General features: G+C 41.5%; 1 protein-coding gene across 3 annotated transcripts in view; it reads right to left on the reverse strand.

Moving 5' to 3' along the window:
* Positions 1-19956, reverse strand: part of LRP6 (LDL receptor related protein 6) — a 116035-nt gene that overhangs the window by 6427 nt on the left and 89652 nt on the right. For 2 of the 3 annotated variants that reach the window (XM_063153962.1, XM_063153960.1), the window contains 10 exons: positions 17056-17258; positions 15413-15624; positions 15036-15226; positions 10676-10885; positions 9336-9461; positions 7787-8023; positions 6010-6120; positions 3997-4227; positions 3105-3241; positions 1851-1948 (listed from right to left, as the gene is read on the reverse strand). In XM_063153962.1, the coding sequence (XP_063010032.1) occupies positions 1851-1948; positions 3105-3241; positions 3997-4227; positions 6010-6120; positions 7787-8023; positions 9336-9461; positions 10676-10885; positions 15036-15226; positions 15413-15624; positions 17056-17258 (1756 nt within the window). The remainder of the gene's footprint in view (positions 1-1850; positions 1949-3104; positions 3242-3996; positions 4228-6009; positions 6121-7786; positions 8024-9335; positions 9462-10675; positions 10886-15035; positions 15227-15412; positions 15625-17055; positions 17259-19956) is intronic. The other variant, XM_063153961.1, reaches the window with a different exon arrangement.

The raw sequence follows: 19956 nt of genomic DNA on the forward strand, positions 1-19956 counted from the left end.
TGGAGTTTTTCACACCTGCAGAAGTGCTACAGCATTGGGCTTTACTGGTAGAAAATTAATTTTGTGTCCAGACTGCTGGGATTGGACAGTGGGTGTAAGTATTCTGTTATCATGTTTGGGTTCATTTAATCCATAATGCTGTGGGCTTCTCATCCCTGGAGGTGTGCCAGGCCAGCCTGGACAGGACATGGAGTAACCTGGTCTAGTGGAGTAACCCTGTCTAGTGGAAGATGTCCCTGCTCATAGCAGAGGGTGGAACTGGACGGGCTGGTCATTCCCTCCCAGCCACAGCATTCTGTGATGCCAAGGTCACTGCAGAGCCCAGGTTTGCTGAGTGCTTCCCAGTCTCCAGCTGTTCCCAGTGACCCTGGCACTGCTCAGAGATGCAAGGAGCACCTGTGAGAGCTTGTGCCTGGGAACAGTCTCTCACACAGCAGGCTCCCTAAGGAGTTAGGTAGAAAAATGTAACAGCTGTGTTGCAATTATGGAGATAATTCTGTTTCCATTACACAGTTTCTGGATACTAACTTCCAAAGCCAGACAGAAGGACTGAAAATTACCTGGTACACTCAGAGTACTCAGGAGAAGCATTCCTTAAAGAAGTAACTGGGATGAAATTCTCAAAGGCTGCTACCACCAAACATCTTTTAAAATGAGCCCAAGACAGTTTCAAGGAAACAGATTAGAAGGGGAAATGTATGGTAACTACAACTCCCAGCACCACAGTCAGCGGATGCAGCTCCTCTATAGTCAAGTCAGAATACTAGGAAAGAACTAAGATCAGAAGCAGCAAGAGCAGTGTTTATTTTTGGGTGAGGGAGCATTTAGAAAATATCAAACCCTCTGCTACATCCCTAATATAATTTATAATACTGAAAGTCACATCAGCTAACCAGCAGATGACCCATGCTGGTGCCTGAATTTGGTTTCTTTCATTAGAAAATTACTTGTAATTTTGAAAGATTTTTCATATGGCTGCGAGGGATCATTATAAACATCTGGTCTGACCTTCTGCACAACAGAGGCCATATTTTCTGCTAATGGAGAAGAGATGTCTGTTCAGCCCCAGAGACCTCATTACCCAGAGCCCCCAAAGGCTCTGTGTTAGGGAGGCACATCTTTCAGACAAACACAGCACTCTCTTCTCACTGACCACATCCACTGGTGATTTGGGAGGGGAACCTTTACACCCTTGGGTAGCAGGGGTCTGTTGCTCTATTTTTGGTAACTTGTTATAAAATCATAACCAACTCCAGCATTCTCACAGGGAAAGTAAGAAAAATACATTCAAGCAGAGATAAAATGCGTGCTCATAAATTCTAGTCAAGAGAAAATAAAGCAAAAGGTTAGCAATCTTTTCCAGATATTAACCCTTCATGTGTCAAACTAGAAATTCTGTGCTTTATCTAGACAACATTAATGTTATTTATGACTTATTAGCCTTTATATTGCCAACTTTTTCTCAACAGGGTATTTGCTTATAATTTCTGATAATTACATAACAAATTATTTATAGCAGAAGCCTAAAAAAGGCAGAGTTCACTGCAGGGTAAGTTTTTTTGGCTCAAAATACTCATGGCACTGCATTTCTTTTGGCATGCAGCTAGTTTTGTGATGAGGAATATACCCCAGGGATGTATCACTACCCCCTCAGTGTATGATTTACCTCAAACAGTAACTGCTGCACTTCCACACAGGCAGCAGTGCCATGGTACAATTTAAGCACCAGTTTAGTGCTTGCAGAATTAGGGCCTTTGATTGCAATTCTTACAGAGCAGAGGCTGCCTTTATTCTGCATTTTCTACACTAACTGCTTTGATCCTGACAGAAGCTATTGTAGTAGTAATTACCTGTAGGATCTATGAGTGGATGGGCTGTTTGAAGAATAACCAAATTCCATGGTGTAGTGTGAACGTTCAGTGGCTGGTGATGGTGGTGGGTTCAAAATCTAAGGAGTAAGAAAGGAAAAAAGGCACTTGAAAAAATGAAAGATACAAAGGGAACTTGAGAAAACACCAGTTTATAGCTTTTAGTACTGTCTAATAGGAACCTTAAGTAAAGAACTGCATACCTAGCCCTCCCAGCAAACAGGATTTTTTCCTATTTATTCCCCAGCTCTTAAGCAGACCCTGGAAATGCCATTTGTTGCCCTTCCTGTTAGTTACTACTAAGCTCTTCTCAAAAAACCCTGACTGCTTTGGCCATTTTGACACAGCCAGTGCTGAGAAGTAAAGCTGCAGCAAGCTGTTCAGTTCTGGATTGTCACTAGGGCCACCACGGCCCCAGGCAGACTGGCAGATCTCTGCTCCTGCCAGCTGCAGTCCCCAAGTATTGCTCTGCTTACAACACTTGCAGAGTGCTGGCCAAGGCAAGCATTCCTCCCCTATGCAGGCATGTTCTTACTCCATGTGTCTGGATTAATTTAAAGCTGATTTAAAGCCTGATCAGTTGATTCTCAGAACTGAAAACCAACAACTGGAGATTCCAGCCTTCACTGACCAAGCATGGGACTCTAACACTCAACAGAAGCTTGGTGAGCTCCATAAAAATTCCCAAACCAAGCACCAGAGATGATAGGAGTGAAGAGACAGGGAGCCCTCTAGGGCTGGCACCAACTGTTACACAGCACTTAGTGCAGCACACCACACATTTGTGATGGAGCTGCAAAACACTTGTTTACTTATTTACCTGTCACTTGTGAGACACATGACACAAAGCTTCATTTTAATTCCTTGAAAGGTCTGTGCAGAACCAACCTTAGTTTTACCTTCAGAGGAACATGGCAGAGCATAATAAAGGAGATCTCTCTGCCAGAGCTGCTCAACATCTACAAGGATTTTTTCATCTCTCCTGACATTCAATCTAATATATTTCTTCCTGGCACTGAGCTCTCTCACAATTTTTTTTAATTAAGTGAAAATTTCTAGACCATTTGGGAAAAAGACAATCCTCTTCCTTTCAAAATCACTTACTCCATATCCAAACAAGTTTATTAGACTAGAATTCTAAATCAAAACATGAATCTGTCAATTGATTAACCTTTAGAAAGACACTGTCACTTCCCTGAAAGCTATTAAAGGTTTATGAACAACAGAATGACTTACTGGAGGAAAGTAAGTGCCTTTGGTACTTGAAGAGCTGCTGGAGGAGGCTCCTGTAACATGGGCCCTGTCATAGGGTGGGCCACTGCTCCCTCCCATGATGCTGAGGGAGCTGATGACAGATTTACCTCGAGACATACCTGAGGAACAGAGATGTATGTCAGTATTCAATTCTTCCTCAATTCACAGACAAAAGGAAGCTTAAAAAATAATCTGGAGGACAACAGCAGTATGTTGTCCTTGCAAACCCAGAATTAGTTATCTTGGTATTAAAACCAAGTTATGCTCTGAGAGCAGCCTGCTGGATCTCAAAGCCACAAGTTACAGTACATATTTCATCAATCAATATGAACAGAAGCAATGCATATAGATGAAGTGCAATGTTGTGGTTAAGTTTTACTTTTTCAACAGCAGTAGCATCATGTGCTTGGACTGGTATTGGAAAATTCATCGTTAAATGAAATAAGCTGAGACCAAAGTTATTGCTGATCATTACAGACTTGGCAAGAAGTCTCACCAGCATACAAACCTAGACTGCAGACCTACCAAGAATGATTACATAATGTTTAAAGTCTCATGAATATAACTCTGTGTAACTTTACCCTGTACTGTTGTGAAACTTTGCTGGTGCTACAATAGCCCAAAAAGGGGATTCCTTAGTAGCAAAAGAAGAAAATGCACAGTGTGTGCATTTATTTAAGCTTAGGTTCTGCTAACTACCTAAATGCTTGGGTAAAATAGCAGTTCATTATTGTGAAGAAGGATGGCAACAAGCCTTGGCAGCCCTGGCTTCTCACAGCTTCCAAGAACTGCATCTGGAGCAGACATTTCCTGCACACAGCATCCTCAAGTACAGCTGTGGGGTGCCAGGGACAAGGATCACCCCTTTACTCACCAGGCAGAGAGCCTGACAGGGAGCTTGGATGAGGCACGTAGCCCAGAGGCACCGAGGGTGGCCCCTGCACCACGTAGTCGTTGGTCATGGTTTCCCCATCGCCCTTCATGCGTGGGCACAGCACCCTCTGGCAGATGAAGTACATTGCTCCCACCACAAAGACTGTAAGGATCACACCAATGATGGAGCCTATGGTGTTATTGGGCTGTGGGGCAGGTTCCTCCGTTGTGTCTGAAAGGGAAAAGGAAAATCAGGCCATGGAAGTTGAGACCAACATTAGTTTTTCTTGCATCTTTCCACTTTCCTGTTCTGTAGGTAGACAACAACTTCCAAATTAATATATGGGAGGAACAAACAGGCCCTAGGTCTGTTCAAAGACTCTGAGTGTCCATAAGGGCTAAATGCAGCCTCCAAGACGAGCTCCAAACATGCCATGAGGTTTTTTGGATCACAAATGACAGGAAATGAGCAGTAAGCACATGCATGTGCAGGGGGAGTGATGGCCCTGCTCTTGCTTCAGGCTGACAGCAGAGCTTTCCTTTGAACCTGATGAACAAGACCTGCAGCCACATCTCCAGATGACACTGTGTGTGTGCAGGGGACTGCTCTTGTGCTTTTCATGTCACTGAAGATGGCAACAACTGCTTTTCATGTCACCCTCGCCTATCAGGGTAACAGACTGGCACTCCCTTTTCTCAGCAGTGTAACAATCACTTATGGTGCACCACCTTCACTGTTCAGCAGTGATGAATTTGGGGATTGCTGCTGTTTATTAAGCTACCTAAACTATTCCACATCTGACCCACCCTTCTGGTTATAGATACAGCTGAGCATCAGCCTGAGAAGTGCCACCTTACGAGGAATCTGTACCCAAAACAATTATTCAACAGTCAAAATGAGTGGCTTTCCCTACAAGACCAGTTCTAAGCAATGACAATTCTGGGAGTAACTGACAACCCCCTGCCTGTGCTCATGAATTTGACAAGAAAGGCAGACTTTAAAGTATTTTCTGTTCTAGTCAGTGTTTTACATCTTAAGCATTACTGAAAGTTTTTTTTCTCTACACATTTTCTTCTCCCTGAACACCAAACCCACACTTGAACCAGCTTGTCACCGTCTACAGAGATAAGTAAACAGACTTCTGATCATAGTGAAAGAGGGATGGTGACAACTGCCATCTTATTCTGGGTGGGCCAATTTTCCATCCTCTGTTAAAAAACTGGAGAACACACAAGCTCTAATAAAGGGAACTAGACAAGCCTGTGATAATGTCACTAGTGACTTGGTAGCATGACAGAACATCTCTTAATACTCCTTCTTAAGATCAAGGGTCCAACTCTGGCTTTGCATTTTCAAATTATCTGTGTGCCAGCTGTGATACATGGATCTCTAAAACAAGACAAGATGTCCCTATTTACAATTTCTTTTAAAGCACCAACAGTGAAAGTAAACTTTCGAGTTGGAATTTTAAAGGCAGTGGCTTTCTTGTAGAGCCCTGGAGATTTCCAGGTAGGGATATCACATGTTACAAATCAGAAATCAAGCTCAGAATTACATCCTTTCAAGATAAAAAAAAAAGAAATTTTAGAAGGTTTACTCTATAAACAGAGTGCTCCTCTGATTCTAAAAGCACCTGCTATTAATTCTCTGGATGAGAAAACCATGAAGCAGAGAAGTTATAGGTGAATGCCTCATGCCAACAGATATTTTTTAACATTGCACCACCTCAGCATATAAATATTATAGTAAAACAAACCTTTGATTTCTTTTAAAATTTAAAAAAATAACAAGAAAAATGGCAGGCATTCTCTGCCTCAGAAACTTTTTCAGAATATGAATTATTTTTGTTATTCCTATTCCATCACATTAATTGCATGACAGCAGTTATGAAGCATTAATTCTGGGAACAAGTAATTCAGTCTGCTTGGCAGAATAAAATCAAACTCGTAGGAAAGGTGAGAAGCAAATTTTGCATGCTGCAAGCAAGTCTCCAGTGTCAGACAGTACACTTACAACATCCTTGCTCATCAGAGCTGTCACTGCAGTCCAGGTTGTGGTCACACTTCTTGCTTTTCCCGATGCACTGCCCACTGGCACAGCGGAACTGATCCGTTAAACACAGCACTGCAAAGAGCCCCACACCAACAGTCAGCACCAGAAACTGCTCTTGAAAATCATTAAGAAATAAAGACATCAAAGTATACAATCAGGAGTTGCTTGGGAGAGCTTGGAGTGCTGCAAGTTTCATTTCTGGAAGTGGACAGTGGCACACAGAGTCCCTCATGTGAACTATGCAGAGCAAGTGACTCTGTTCTGTTGAGGATGGTGCGCACTGGTACCTGGGCTTTACTGCCTGCCCACAGTAAGAACACTACAAGATAAAGTGACCCTCATCTAAAATAACAGAGGCCATTGAGAAGACAGGCACTTCTCAGGAAATGGTTATTGCAATATTACTATTAGGATCTCCAAATTCAAGCATTTACTGTAATATAAAAGAGAAGAATTAACTTATGAAAAATAAACCTGCCAAACCATGATAATAAAATTGTTTAAGAAAGATAAATGTCCTTCTTAATGTCCTTGTGCTCTTCCTGTAAACCAGAGAAATCCTCAATCATGAGACAATATACTGACTTGATATTATGTTTTTAAACTGAAATGAAGGTCAAAAAATAAAACCGAAGCTTTGCCAGTACACTGAAAAAATAAAAGGTGCTGCAGGCAAGATGTTGGCTGCTGCTGTTTCCACATATTCCTGCCTCCTGTTTCTCATAAATCCAGAAATCCTTTTTTGTCTTCAGTTGAATTAAGAAGTTAAACTAAAGGCTTTTCTGATTTGTAATGAACTTGAATAATCTCAGCAACAGGACCCCTTTGAAGGTGATAAACAGCCCCTAGTCTGCCATCTCCAGTTGCTGAATGACAACTGAAAGTTAACTTGCACAACAGATTTTCAGATGTCAGCATCTCAGCTGGCTAATAATCACCTTTCAGCACACAGGAATTTCAGCTCTATGGTTTTGTTTGAGTTGGAGCACATCTTTTGGAAAGAAATTTAGCCTTGATTTAAAGTCATTTCAACAGTCTCCCCAAAGAAGGAAAATGCACTGAAAGGATATAAAGAAGAAGCATCCTTTCAAGCTTACAAGCTCTCCCTACAACTCTTCACTACATTTGGAATAGGGAAAGGATCAGTTTGCTCAGATTTCATGTTCTGTAGTGGTGGGGCAGTTCAGATTTCACCAGCAAAACCTGCCCTTTCCAAAATGAACTTAATTCTCATTGTGCTGGCAACAGCACTTCCCTCTGTAAAGACAGCTTAAATACTCTCTTTTGCTGTGCTCTACAGGAAGAAGAGGTCTCCAGAAATCTCCTCTGTCTCTCACTCCTGCTTACTCAGAAAAGCTCATTTTGTTCAGGTACTGTAAAATAAACAACCCCAAAACCTTTACTCGGTACGAGGCACACAAAAAGCTATGACAAGGATTTGCTCCACTTTGTAGTTCACTCCCAGATACTAGGTTTTTAGAGCTTGAAATCATGCCATTTTTGATAGGACTTTTCACAAACAGCATTTAAGCCTCTCTGCTGGAGACCACTCTTAATTTCCACTTCACAGGTAGAGAAACAAAAGTATGGAGTTATGAAATAACTTCTGTTTAACAGACCAGTTTAAAAACTAGCAGAACTTTGGTTCTTTTCAAATCCTGCTCAGCAGTAACACTGCTACTCATCCCTGTTCCTGTGACAGCTACATTCCCATCCCAGTTGGCAGCATCCCCCGTACCTTCGCAGTTCTTCTCATCTGAGTTGTCCTGGCAATTGGCTTCCCCATTGCAGCGCAGGGCACTGTCTATGCACTGCCCACTCTCACACTGGAACTGGCTCTCAGAGCACACTGGGCAGTTCTTCTCATCACTGTGGTCCTCACACTCGGTGAAGCCATCGCAGCGCCAGGCCACCGGGATGCAGTCAATCTCACCTGTGAAACAGGTGAACTGCTGAGGGGAGCATGTTGGTGGTTCTTGGGAAATCAAGCAAACAAACAGAAGTTAAGAATCCAGGTGAACAAAGAGAAGGACAGGTAAGGACGAGAGCTCAGCTGCTTTCCTATATCAAAGTCAAGGTCACTTCCACAGCCACTGTGTTCACAGCCACTTTTGCAGACCTCGAGGCCAGTGTGACTGATGCAGGCTCACAGCAGCAGAGGCTTGACAGATGAAGAACAAGAGGAACAGAGAAACATGCACACTCAAAACACAATTCTTCCCTTCCCATTTCAGACTATCACACCTTTCTCATAGTAAGATTTCATGTCAAAGTCATTGCACTCTTCAACTCCCCCTTTGCTGCAGCACCACTGTGTACACAGCCAATGGCTTACCCTCTTTTTCATGCTTGACAGTCATTGTATAGAAGATGTTAAAAGGATGTAATTTGCTGCAGATGGATGCACTGTGTGACTCAGTGTCTAGTTATGTGCCCTTCACAGCTCTATTCAGTCAAAATTATTTTAAAACAAAAAACTGCTCCATCTAGTCAAGTTCCACTACCTCAACACATCTGTTAGCTGTTATTTAACATTTACTACATTAACTGTTAATCTCAGGCAGTAAGGAAGTGTGGATCTTTTCCCTTTTTTTAATCTCCCTTTCCTCCCACGGCTTTTTGGCCTGGTATTAAACTTGCTCTGAGAAAATATCTGGATTATGTTAGCTCTTGTTCCATTGTGAGACCACACATCGCCTCGATGGCGAGATGATTGCATAATAACCCCATTCAGCCCAGTGGCACCAAAGTGCCTGTCCTGGCCCCCATTCCAGCCCCACCCCAGAGACACCAGGGCGTGGGCTACAGTGGCCATGGAAGGAGGCAACTCGCCCTTCTGGGGCTGCAGTTCACAAAGACACGCACAGGGTGAGCTTGGGGAGGACAACAGAGAAGACCAGAACAGCACAGACTGTGCAATGTGCCAGAATGTGAGAATCCACCACTGCCTGAAAAGGCAGAACATGGGGAGTGACAGCAAAAAGTAATGAAAATCATACAATTAAAGAATCAAGTTGAAATAATTCAACTTAAGTGGAGTCTTAAGTAGAAAGGGTGAACAGAAATCCTTATTCAGCAGTTAGGGATTTTTTTCCTCTTCTTTTACTTCTTCTCAATACTTGCAAATTTAGCTGGAGGGTGGAGGGAAAGAGGTGAGTCTGTACAGGTGTGTAACAGCACCTGGCGCACTGTCACATTCCTTGGCTCAGAAACCATCCCTGAAGATGGAGACACTCCCCAAGGCTGAAGCCAAGAGCTCAGGGACACAGAAGTGGGGAAGGACTCACCTCCACAGGACAGCTCATCCTGCAGCAGCACCAGGTGCACGGGGCAAGAGCAGCGCGTGGAGCCGTCCCCCTTCACAATGCAAATGTGGGAGCAGCCACCATTGTCCTGAGAGCACGGATGCTGTCCTAGGGTTTTAAAAATGAGACAGGGACTGATAAGAAATCCCCAACTATTTTATGACCTTTCAGTCATTTCTTCATTACTCCCTACCCCCTGGGGAGAGGATTAATGAAAAAATCTCTGGTAATGTTGCATTTTGTTGTGTGTATTTCTCCATTTACACTCATCTAAATTTATACATTGGTAACTATCCATGATCTGAAACTAAGAATTTATACTAAAACAGTACTCAAAGCATTCTGCTTCTTGTGTGAGGTAGCAGTAGTTCTCTGCAGCAAATGGCACATTAGTAACACAAAAAGATATCTTGGATTCCCTACTTCATTTTCTCTACCAAAGACCATTAAAAAAATAAACTTTTCTAATTTATGAATTCTGAAGCTTCCACACAATCTCTGAAACTCAAATTAACATGCTCTAGATAAATATGTCTCTTCATTTTAATGTTTAATAAGGACAACATACTTCTCTTGGAACTCCTGACAGATTTACTGAGATTAATAGCACACAAAACTAGTAGTAGTCTGCACTGATGTTTTAATTAAACATCCCCAGACATTTTTCTACATATTTCTCCAAGGCATGCACCAGAGCCTACTAACCAGGCCTATTTCCTCCAGGATGACAGCAACTCCACTGCTTTAACCATTCATCTCTGTGTGTGGAAAGGTAAGCAGAAACTTTTTATAAGTGCAGCCATGATCAACACAAATTGCTATTTAATACACACTTCCCTTTGTGCAATGCAACGTTGCTCCTCTGTCAATTCACTTTCAGTATGAAACACCACCACCAAAAGTTGTTCACTTTGCCTTCAAGGCAGGCAGTCCACTGAAACATTGACAGCTGGTGACAGGCCCTGAGAGCTGTGCTTGCCTAAACAGTGAACACCCCATAGCAATGCACTAGCACGATCCAGAAAGTCCTCTATTAGGGATAACAGGATATTTCCACTGTGTCTAGAGACACTGAAATGCCAGGTGCCTGCATGGGACTACCAATCAAGTTGTCATCAGCAACAAAACACGATGCTGGGGTTGTGATAGATTTCCAGTCTGTTGCCAAGTGCCTGAAGGAAACAACCTAACAGCACCGATACCAACTCCTCACCCCCTCCATCTGCACTGATGTGCATCAGCAACAAGGCACAACAGGCTCATGTCTCTTGGCTCCAGCCTCACAGGCCCTGCTTGCACCTGCAGGCAGGGATTGCACTCACTGTATTCCTGCAGGTTGAGCTCCTTCACAGCATGGATGTCACTGAGTTGTGCAATGCGAGCCTGGACCTTTGTGCGTCCTTCTCGACCGGTCATATCAATCTTCTCAATCATCTGCTGCTGCCTGTCAATCCAGTAGAGCCAGTTCTCAAAGACAGTCAGGCCCACAGGCTGCAGGATATTGGAGTCTTCCAACACGATCCGGTTAGCACCTGCAGAAGGGAGACAGGGCTTGGTTCAGCTAGGCAGAACTATCAGAAACATCTCCTACACCACTCACACCATTATTTTTTCACCATTATTTTTTCACTACTTTTATGCTACTGGGTAAGCCTACTACAAAACCCCAGGCAGTTCTGGGTCCTCTGATGCAAGACTGATGCATTTTGCAGACAGATGATCAAACTATTCTTTCTGCTTTCACCAAGAAGAGAGTTTTTGTGCTTAAAAAATATCTAGTGTATTTAAGAAGCACCTGGAGTGGAGGGGCTCATCTCTCATGAGCCTTTCCAGTCTCATCAATATGATGGAAATCGGGAGCTCTTTTCATTCCTCTTTCCCTTTTTGAGAGATTAATTGCTTTGTCTTGCTATACAACAGGGAATAAGAAAATGGATTATTGGCTTCAGCTAACCCATACAAGATAAATTCCAAATGAAAGCAGGGTAATTAGGACTTCTCACATGAATGATGAGATTAACACTTCTGACTTCCTCATGTTCTTTCCTTTCAGCTACATTACCTTCACTAAGCTATTAGTGCTAAATGGGGAATGCTCCTTTCTTTCTAGCAGACTTTCCTGAGTTCCTTTAGCAGTCACCAGGAGCAGACAAGAGGCCTTACACCTCTGAAGAGTGGTTGTTGATTTCTGTGCCAGATTTTCTGGCATTAAATACAGCCAAGAGCAACTGTCACATTTCATGGTTAACTCTCCACATGAATAGAACACAGCCAACAGTTGTTTTAAAGGTATCACTAAAGTCTGTCTGAAGACAGTGAAGACTTTGTAACTCATACAGAAGAAAAATGTTAGTTAAAACCTGAGGGCTCAGGAGGGAGGCTTAATCTATGCTTCCATTATTTAACAGGATGACGTGGTCATTAACAGTCAAACATTCATTGAGTTGATCAGATTCTGAGCACAAATTACTTGCAAAGCACATGGAATCTGCTTCAGTTTTGAGAAGCTGAAACAGGATCACACAAGTCAAGCTAAAGCTTGAAAATTTACCTCTAAATCCTGGTATTTCTGATATGTGAGCTCACTGCTGTGCTTTTTTTTCACTTCTACTACAGCAAACAATATCTTTACCTTGTTCATCCATAGAATGATTTAGCATAAGTTTTAATATTTTTGTTCTGTACAACTATACTGGAGTAACTGAATACCAGGGGAAGAAAATCTACATTAGCCACACAATATAACCTTACAGGACAGAAGACACACGCACTTCATGATTTTCTACTTCAAATAAATTCTATCTATCCTTTGTTTAGTAGCACAAAGGGGTTTTTTGCTCGTTGAGAATTTAATCAACATAATGCCAATGATGATGACTTATAAACAAATTCAGCTATGAAAAATGTATTTATCACCTTTTGACTAAATGCACAGAGAGCTCAGAAGTTAAGTAACCTTCCAGACATTTACCAAGCACTAAAACCTGAAGGAAAACATGGGAATTCAAATCAGCTAGGCTGAGCTCTCACCACCACTTTGGAGCAACACCAGCAATGATCTGATTAAGAAAAGACGTTGATGAATTCTGAAGGAGGTTATACCCAGACTGATGTAGAAATTAATAGACTGAGTGATGTAAGTCAACCTAAATAACTGCAACCATCTATTATAAACTCCAATAACATGACTAATTCTGACAGAAAAGGTAAGAAACAGAAACCTGCATCTTGAGAAATAAAGTTAGGCTGAGAATAGGGCAAAATGCAAGGAAGACAGGAAGGAATACAAAAGGTAAAACCTTGACCTACCCAAATGGAGTCTCTACATGCCCTGCTCTGCCATGCCCACGTCAATCAACATGGCGTTTTGCAGTATGTTCCTAAAGCTCTGAAGCTTAATATTTTCATTCCCTTAATGTCTTAATCTTTCTTTTTAATATTTGTGACCAAGTGTAACTGACTATTTCTGACTAAACTGAGACATTAAATCCCTTCTTCCATAAACCAACAATGAAACCCTAAGCTGACTCATCAGGGTGCTAGTCTCCATTATTGGGAATGTCAGATGAAAGGGAGACATGATTAAGAGGAGCTTTGTCTCCTGGCATCACCATCCCCTTTCCAGCAATACCATTTACAAAAAGACTTAAAACCAACCAAATAAATACAGAAAATCAGGACACACCCATAGCTCATTCTGTTTCCAAATAAAAATGACTTAATTCCAGAATCATTAGACATTTCCAAATCACACTAATTATTCTGGAATAGAAGAACTAATTTCCAAATAGTTTCCATGGTAGGGAGCTAATTCCAGTCATCTTTTCATAAACAACCCCTTAATCATGTGAAGAATCTGGTTAACTTCAATAGGATCTCCCATTTGGGCAGAATAACCAAGTCCTAACTGCATGCCTGAAGGACAGGGAGGAAAAGAAGGACTACATCACATAAAAGGCATCCTAGCTGTCCTTGTCTTTATGGGCACTGGAATCTACAGAATTGACAGAGCAAGAGACTGAATGTTTTTAAGAAGCTAACATGCAGAAAAATTACTCTGCTGGTCAAAAGAGCTTATTAATCAGCATTCCTAAGCACAGGAATGCATCTCAGCAGTCAGCAATTTATCCTGGTGATTATAGCAATCTATTTGTGGTGCAAATGCCAAAAAGCAAGAGAGGTTTTGGAACAGTTTTTTTTCAAAATATGGTTTGTAAAGCAAATCTTTTACTACATAACATTGGTGATCCAACAGCCACATCTTTCAGGAAAAAAAAAAGGAAGCAGAATCATTAAACCTAGACTGAATTAGAATTTAGACCCATCTCCTTGTCTGGTGTCCCAATTTCAGGTAGAGAACAGACAAAGACAGAAATAAAGCACGTGTAATATTCTCCTGCCTGTTACTCTACTCTTGCTAACCCTGGATCTGGGACAGCTTGGAATGTACCAAGCAATGCCACAGCACTTTTTTTTTTTTTTTGTTCTTTAATAATTCACTAACTCAGGTTGTGTCTTGCATTTTAAAACAGTAAACAATCATGATATCGCAGTTCAGTAGTGACCTTGAATCTTCCAGTGACACACCACAGAAAAAATTACTGTCTTTCTGAGCTTTAATTCCAACCATCTAGGAAAAACAAAACGTTTTCCAAACCAAAAGCTTATTCTAGGAAGTTAACAAAAGGCTGAAAATCCAAGTGGTGTCAACAGGGTTACATGCTGCTGCTTTGAATGAAGGTACCATGTCATAAGTGGAAGACATTACCACAAACATTATTGCAAGCTGCCATAACTCCTTTTATGTTTTCAACTCTCACTTCCAGCAACAACATCCAGCCCAATCTGTATCACAAATTGGTACTGATGTTACATGAGGCAGCTGAGCTGATCCAACACTTTGCTGGATTAGGCTGGTAAATGAAAGACATTTGTCTTTCTTACACAATCTGGACCATATAATTTTCCCCTCTTCTCTTACTCCACTTCTGGTTGCTTGCTGGACTCTTTCCTGAACCAATGCAGCTTTCCAAGCCAACAGAACACCATTCTCTAGTTGCCTTTTTCTGTATAATGTTGTTAGGATGTTGTTAAATGGGCTGAATGAACTCAGCTCATAGAGGAGGTCAGACAAGCAGCATAACCAATCTTGGGGAGCAAGCAAAGAGAATTCCACAGCTGGAAGAGGGAGGTTTTTGTCTTTTGAGGACAGAGAGGTGTTATATCTTCTCTATCCTTCTCACATCTTTTCACCCCATATGACAGGTACAAAACTAACTTGGACACCTGCTGCTTCAACTCTGCAGGACATATTTTTCCACTAACAGGGAACTTTCCTCTGATTGACACCAAAAGCAATGCCTTTAAAAACAACTCTTTTTCTTCCCTTTCCAAAACTGCTACTATTTATTTGTCAGCTGACTTTGGGAAACTACACAAAGATTTTGCAGTGAGAAACCAAAGTAAATAGCATGTGTATCAATTAATAATGCAGATCACAGAGTCATGAAACTGTAAAGACACGCTGCATGAATCATGCCCATTCCCTGGCTGGGAATTCAGGGAGTGATTAGAATCATAGTACAGACTGTTTATAGTAGGAAGGAAAAGATGACACCTTTCTCTGCATTCCCCCACACCCACACCACACACATGAGTCACTGAATTAAGGTGCTACTCTACCTGAAAGGTCACTGCTTTCAATCCTGCGCAGATCTGAGTCAGCCCAGAACAACTTGCCCAGCTGGCTGTCAACAGCTAAGGCGATGGGCTTGCTCAAACCACTGAAGAAAAGGACTTCTCGCTCAGTTCCATCCAGTGCTGCTCTCTCAATTTTAGGAGATCTCTCCTGGAGGTTGGTGAAATACATGTATCTGGAACAGGAATGATTAGAGGAAAAAAAAGTTAAAAAGTTCATTTGATCTTTCTACATTTTTTGCTATAAATCCAAGACATCTTAACAAATGTCAAGTTGTTTTTCATTCTGCCAAACAGAAAACAAGCTGCAGCAAGAAAATAACTTGATTCTCAAAACCCTGGGCCTGAGTTTTCCTACATACCCTTTCTCTGGATTGACCACAATGGCTCTGGGCCTATCCTGATCCCCCTTGAGCACCACTCCCATGGGTCTCCCATCCAGGCGAGTGACATTGATGACGTTGGTGGCCTCACAGGTCCAGTAGATGTAGCGGCTGTAGATGTCAATGCTCAGGTCATAGGGCTGCATATCCAGGTTCTGATTGGGAACTGGACTTGTCACAACAGTGAGGCTCTGCAAAGGAAAGAGAATCAACACACATCTTAATCTAATATTAATAATTTTATGTGTTATGGATGCACCATTTCTACTGCTCAGAAAAAGGAGAGAGCCAAAATATTAGCATAAAGTAAGGAGAGACCCCGGTTCTGTTGCCACACCAACACCTTTGATAAGATAGAGGCACTTAGTCCTGATGGTTTGCTGTAATGGTAATCACACAAGCTGACTGCAGCTTGTAAGACTTTGCAAGTTTGACCAGTAAGTCCAAATTGTCTCTGTGTTCAAGGTCCAGAGTCAGCTCCTGTATTTCCTCTACTTTTTTGACAACTCAGGAGTTCAGTTTGGATAGACCCAAACCCAGCACATTTAACACTCTACAATAGAAATGTAGCACCACTAATTCACAAAGCTGTAGTTGAGCAGAGCAAAACAAATGCAAAGTGAGGCCAGACAGCACTTGAACACTGGCCTCATTCTTCTCCACCATTGCTGCCATCTCAACTGGAGGACATGAGGGTGGTTAATAAATGGAAGGCAGCTCAGCCAAAGATGGAAAGGACATCAGCCAGTGCACAACACTGACTTCAGAGCATTTCCAGCTAACATCTTACTAGTTCAAGGTCATGCCTTCTACTGGTCTAGACTTCTGGAGCATGCCTTTTTCTTCTTTTATAATTATTATACTTTTAGAAAGTACCTCATCAACATATTTCATGGATTTTTCTAAAATTCTGAAAAGGATTAATAAATCAGTAAACATGGCCTACATAAACGTTTTGGAAGACATGGTTATGAAGTGAGCAGCCTCTACCCTCTCATCCCCAAATTAAACTTCACCAGAAAATTTGCCTAACTTTATTTGGCTTGTCACCTCTATGAAATGGTGTGCCTGCAAGTCTTCATTTGTTTATTCTGCTGAAGTTGGCAAAAACATGGTGGCTTTGAGTAGTTTTGGGTATTATTTAGATATTCCAAAATTAAAAGCATTGCTAAATTAAGAGTCAAGGCTGAAGGGCATACAGCAGGATCCAACTACTACCACACCCACCACCAGAAACCACACTCTTAAAATTCAACTGAATATGGCACCTCTCTTGTGTTGTGTTGCTCATCTTAGTCTCTCGCTTGCCCCACATTCAAAAAGTCAGGAAGAAAAGATCTATTTTAAAATGCAAAATTGAATAAGCAGTCACTGGTCACAGTTAACCTCACTAAACTTCACCATTCTACCTTTGGTAGCTATATACCTTCCTTTCTCTTCCTCTCTCTTTTTTCCCAGTTCCTTCTCAACGCATTTTGCTGTGGTCATTCAATAAAGGTACATTGGTTTTTGATTAATACTGCACAAACCACTAGGGTGTTTTTTTGCACTCTGAGATCAATCCATGAAGCATCACAAAACCCATTTGTAAGGCTGGCTTGTGACAGCAGCCCTGAGGATACCTGGCTGCCATCCTCCTGTGCCTTGCGGATGACGTTCTGCCGCGAGTCGATCCAGTAGAGCTGCTTGTCCAGGGGGTCGTAGTCGATGGCGCGCACGTTGCGCAGGCTGTGGATGGGCAGGATGATGTCCGGGCTCTGCTGCTCGTCTATCACCATGCGGTTGATGGCGTTCTTCTGGCTGAACAGCAGGAACGTGGTAGGAGCTGCATGGGTTAAAAAAGAAAAGGGGTTGAAAGGGTCACGTGTGGCAATAACACTGGGCAATAACATTTTTATGTTTAAGAATAACAATTACAATCCATAACCAGACATTTATTTCATTCCCCTTTTCCCTCTTCCTTTGCCAAAACCAAACAAAAAATCAAACATAACAATCCCGCTCTCTGATGAGTACGAAGTCTTTCAAATTAACTTTTTACTATAGATGTCTGTATGTGAAAGTGATAGGCAAAGATCAGATTTTTTAAGTGGCAGGACTAGTGAATGTGAAGACTTTTGTCAAAAGCAGTAACACTGGGCATTTTTATGTTTAAGAATGACAACTACAATCCATAACCAGACATTTATTTCATTCCCCTTTTCCCTCTTCCTTTGCCAAAACCAAACAAAAAAATCAAACATAACAATCCCAATCTCTGATGAGTACGAAAAGCCTTTCAAATTAACTCTTTTGACTGTAAATGTCTGTATGTGAATTTGATAGGCAAAGATCAGATTTTTTTTTAAGTGGCAGGACTAGTGAATGCCAAGACTTCTGTCAAAAGCATCTCAAAGAAGAATGGTCAAATATGCCTCTCAAAGAACTGTCCATTTTCTTTCCAAAGGGGTCTCAGGGAAATGCAGCTCCACTATATTGAACTCTTTATTAGGTGCACTTATACTTGAAGAGGAAGGTAAGAAAAATCCAGCACTCATTCCTTATTTAGATGTTTCAGGGGAAGATTGACAGTGGTTCAGTCCTGTTCCTACAAATCCTTTTTCTGCCTGTACTGGAATGAAGCAACTAATTCATAGGAAAATTTCTGAACTGTGTGTGAGGCTGTGTTTTTGGAGAAAAATGCATTTGCTCTTCTCAAAGCTATGTATCTTTACTATTTCTAGGTGGTTATCTGGGAATGACAACCTACAGTGAGAAAAAGGAATCTCATATTCTGCCCTGCAAAAATTTCCTGGACAAATGTTTGTTCTTCGTAATTAGAAATACCATCAAAGAGCAGAAGGTAAGATTTCAACACCCTATACAGCTGTAACTTACAGTAAGTACACAAAACATTTAATACATCATTGAGAAAAATTATCTCTGTATTACATAGCTGGGTCAGAAATCAGAGAAGGGAGTGAAAGCATTTTCCTTTTTCAGAGGTTTCTTTTCAATAATGCTCTACCTGAAGCCACTGCTGTGCAAGATGGTACAAGAGCAAATTGCCAGAAATGCAGCTTGAAGCCTCCCTGAAGTTTGTACAATCAATTCTCTACAGCCCAAGCCTGTAGAGAGATTAGCAGTGGGACACTGCATTCATTTACCAGCCTGTAAAACAGGTACTGCAGCACCTGGGAAAGGGGAGGAAGCAAAAGTCTCCTAGAGAACATCATCACCTTGCTTTGTTATTTTAGCATAGGCTTTGAACAGCTATTCTGACTGCTGGGAAAAAAAAAGCAGGGAGGAGTTTCCTTGGAAACCAACACTCTCTCCTAACATCCTATAACAATCAGGCCTAATTGCAAGGTATTTCTGCTTTCTGGAAAATCTCTGTTTTCCTTCCAAGCATTTCTCCAATAATTTCAGCTGCCTTCTACTTAACTCTAAACTGTGTAAGAAAGCACAAAAAGAAATAAAGTGAAGATAAGTTTATATGAATTTGTACAGCAGAATAACGGATTCAGAAACATCAGAATTCTTACCAAGAAATTATGATAGAAATGGAAAGGGAAAAATCTTAAGGTAAAACAGTGGGGGTAAACATGTAGGCACCTAAAATTATTTCTACTCTTCCCCAAAGATACCTCTCACTTTCTAAGACTGCCTGGCTTACAACTTTGAATTGATGGCTCATTATAAAAAGCAACAGCCGAATTTCTCCCCTTGAGACTCCACATCTCTGAAACAGTACCAATTTCAGAAATCCCTTTCCAGTTTTCATCATTCTCCCTCCCAATAGTCACATATTTTAACTGTATTTTTGGCAGCAGGCAAATGGAGTGCATTGAGTATGTCTCCTGTGTAACCCTGCCTTCCAACTTCTTGACACGTGGTAGGTCTGAAGAGATCTCACCAGAGTATAATTAAAAGAACTATGCATGCATGAGCAGGGGGTTCTGGAAGGGAGGACCTCTAGACAGGGCCTGGACTAATAATGTTCAGGAGGTACATAAGCAAGTAATACAGGCAAAAGAAAGTTAAAACAATTCATGCTCCAATTACAGTGTCCAAAAAAAGGAATTAAATTATACACAGAGAGGCCTAAATCTCCAATTAGCTACAAATGAGAAGCTGGAAATTTCCCAGGTTTGAATATAGCAGAGGAAAACACCTAATACCACACAAAGAGCCCTGAACTGTACCATGGGGAAATGGTTCTATTTGCTTACAATATATTTCCTGTATTTTGCTCCTTGCTCTGTTTCCAGGAGCATTTTCACAAGAAAAACATGACCTTTGATTATTCTGCTACTTTTTCTCCACTGCAAGTCAAATTCCTCCACCTAGAAGATCACAGTCCCTATCAGAGAGGTGCCTCTAACTTCACAAACATGTGAAAGTATCAGGGTGCAAGAATCCAGCTGTCATGCAGGGGCCATTGTAATAAAAAAAGGAGACAAGAAGTACAGAACATATGGGGAGTAGAAAAGCACAGTTTTTTGAAAAGCATGGTTTTCAAAAAATGCCATGAGGTGGCATTT

Source organism: Melospiza melodia, chromosome 4 (genome assembly GCF_035770615.1).
Source record: "Melospiza melodia melodia isolate bMelMel2 chromosome 4, bMelMel2.pri, whole genome shotgun sequence".
In the NCBI taxonomy this organism is placed as follows: Eukaryota; Metazoa; Chordata; class Aves; order Passeriformes; family Passerellidae; genus Melospiza; species Melospiza melodia.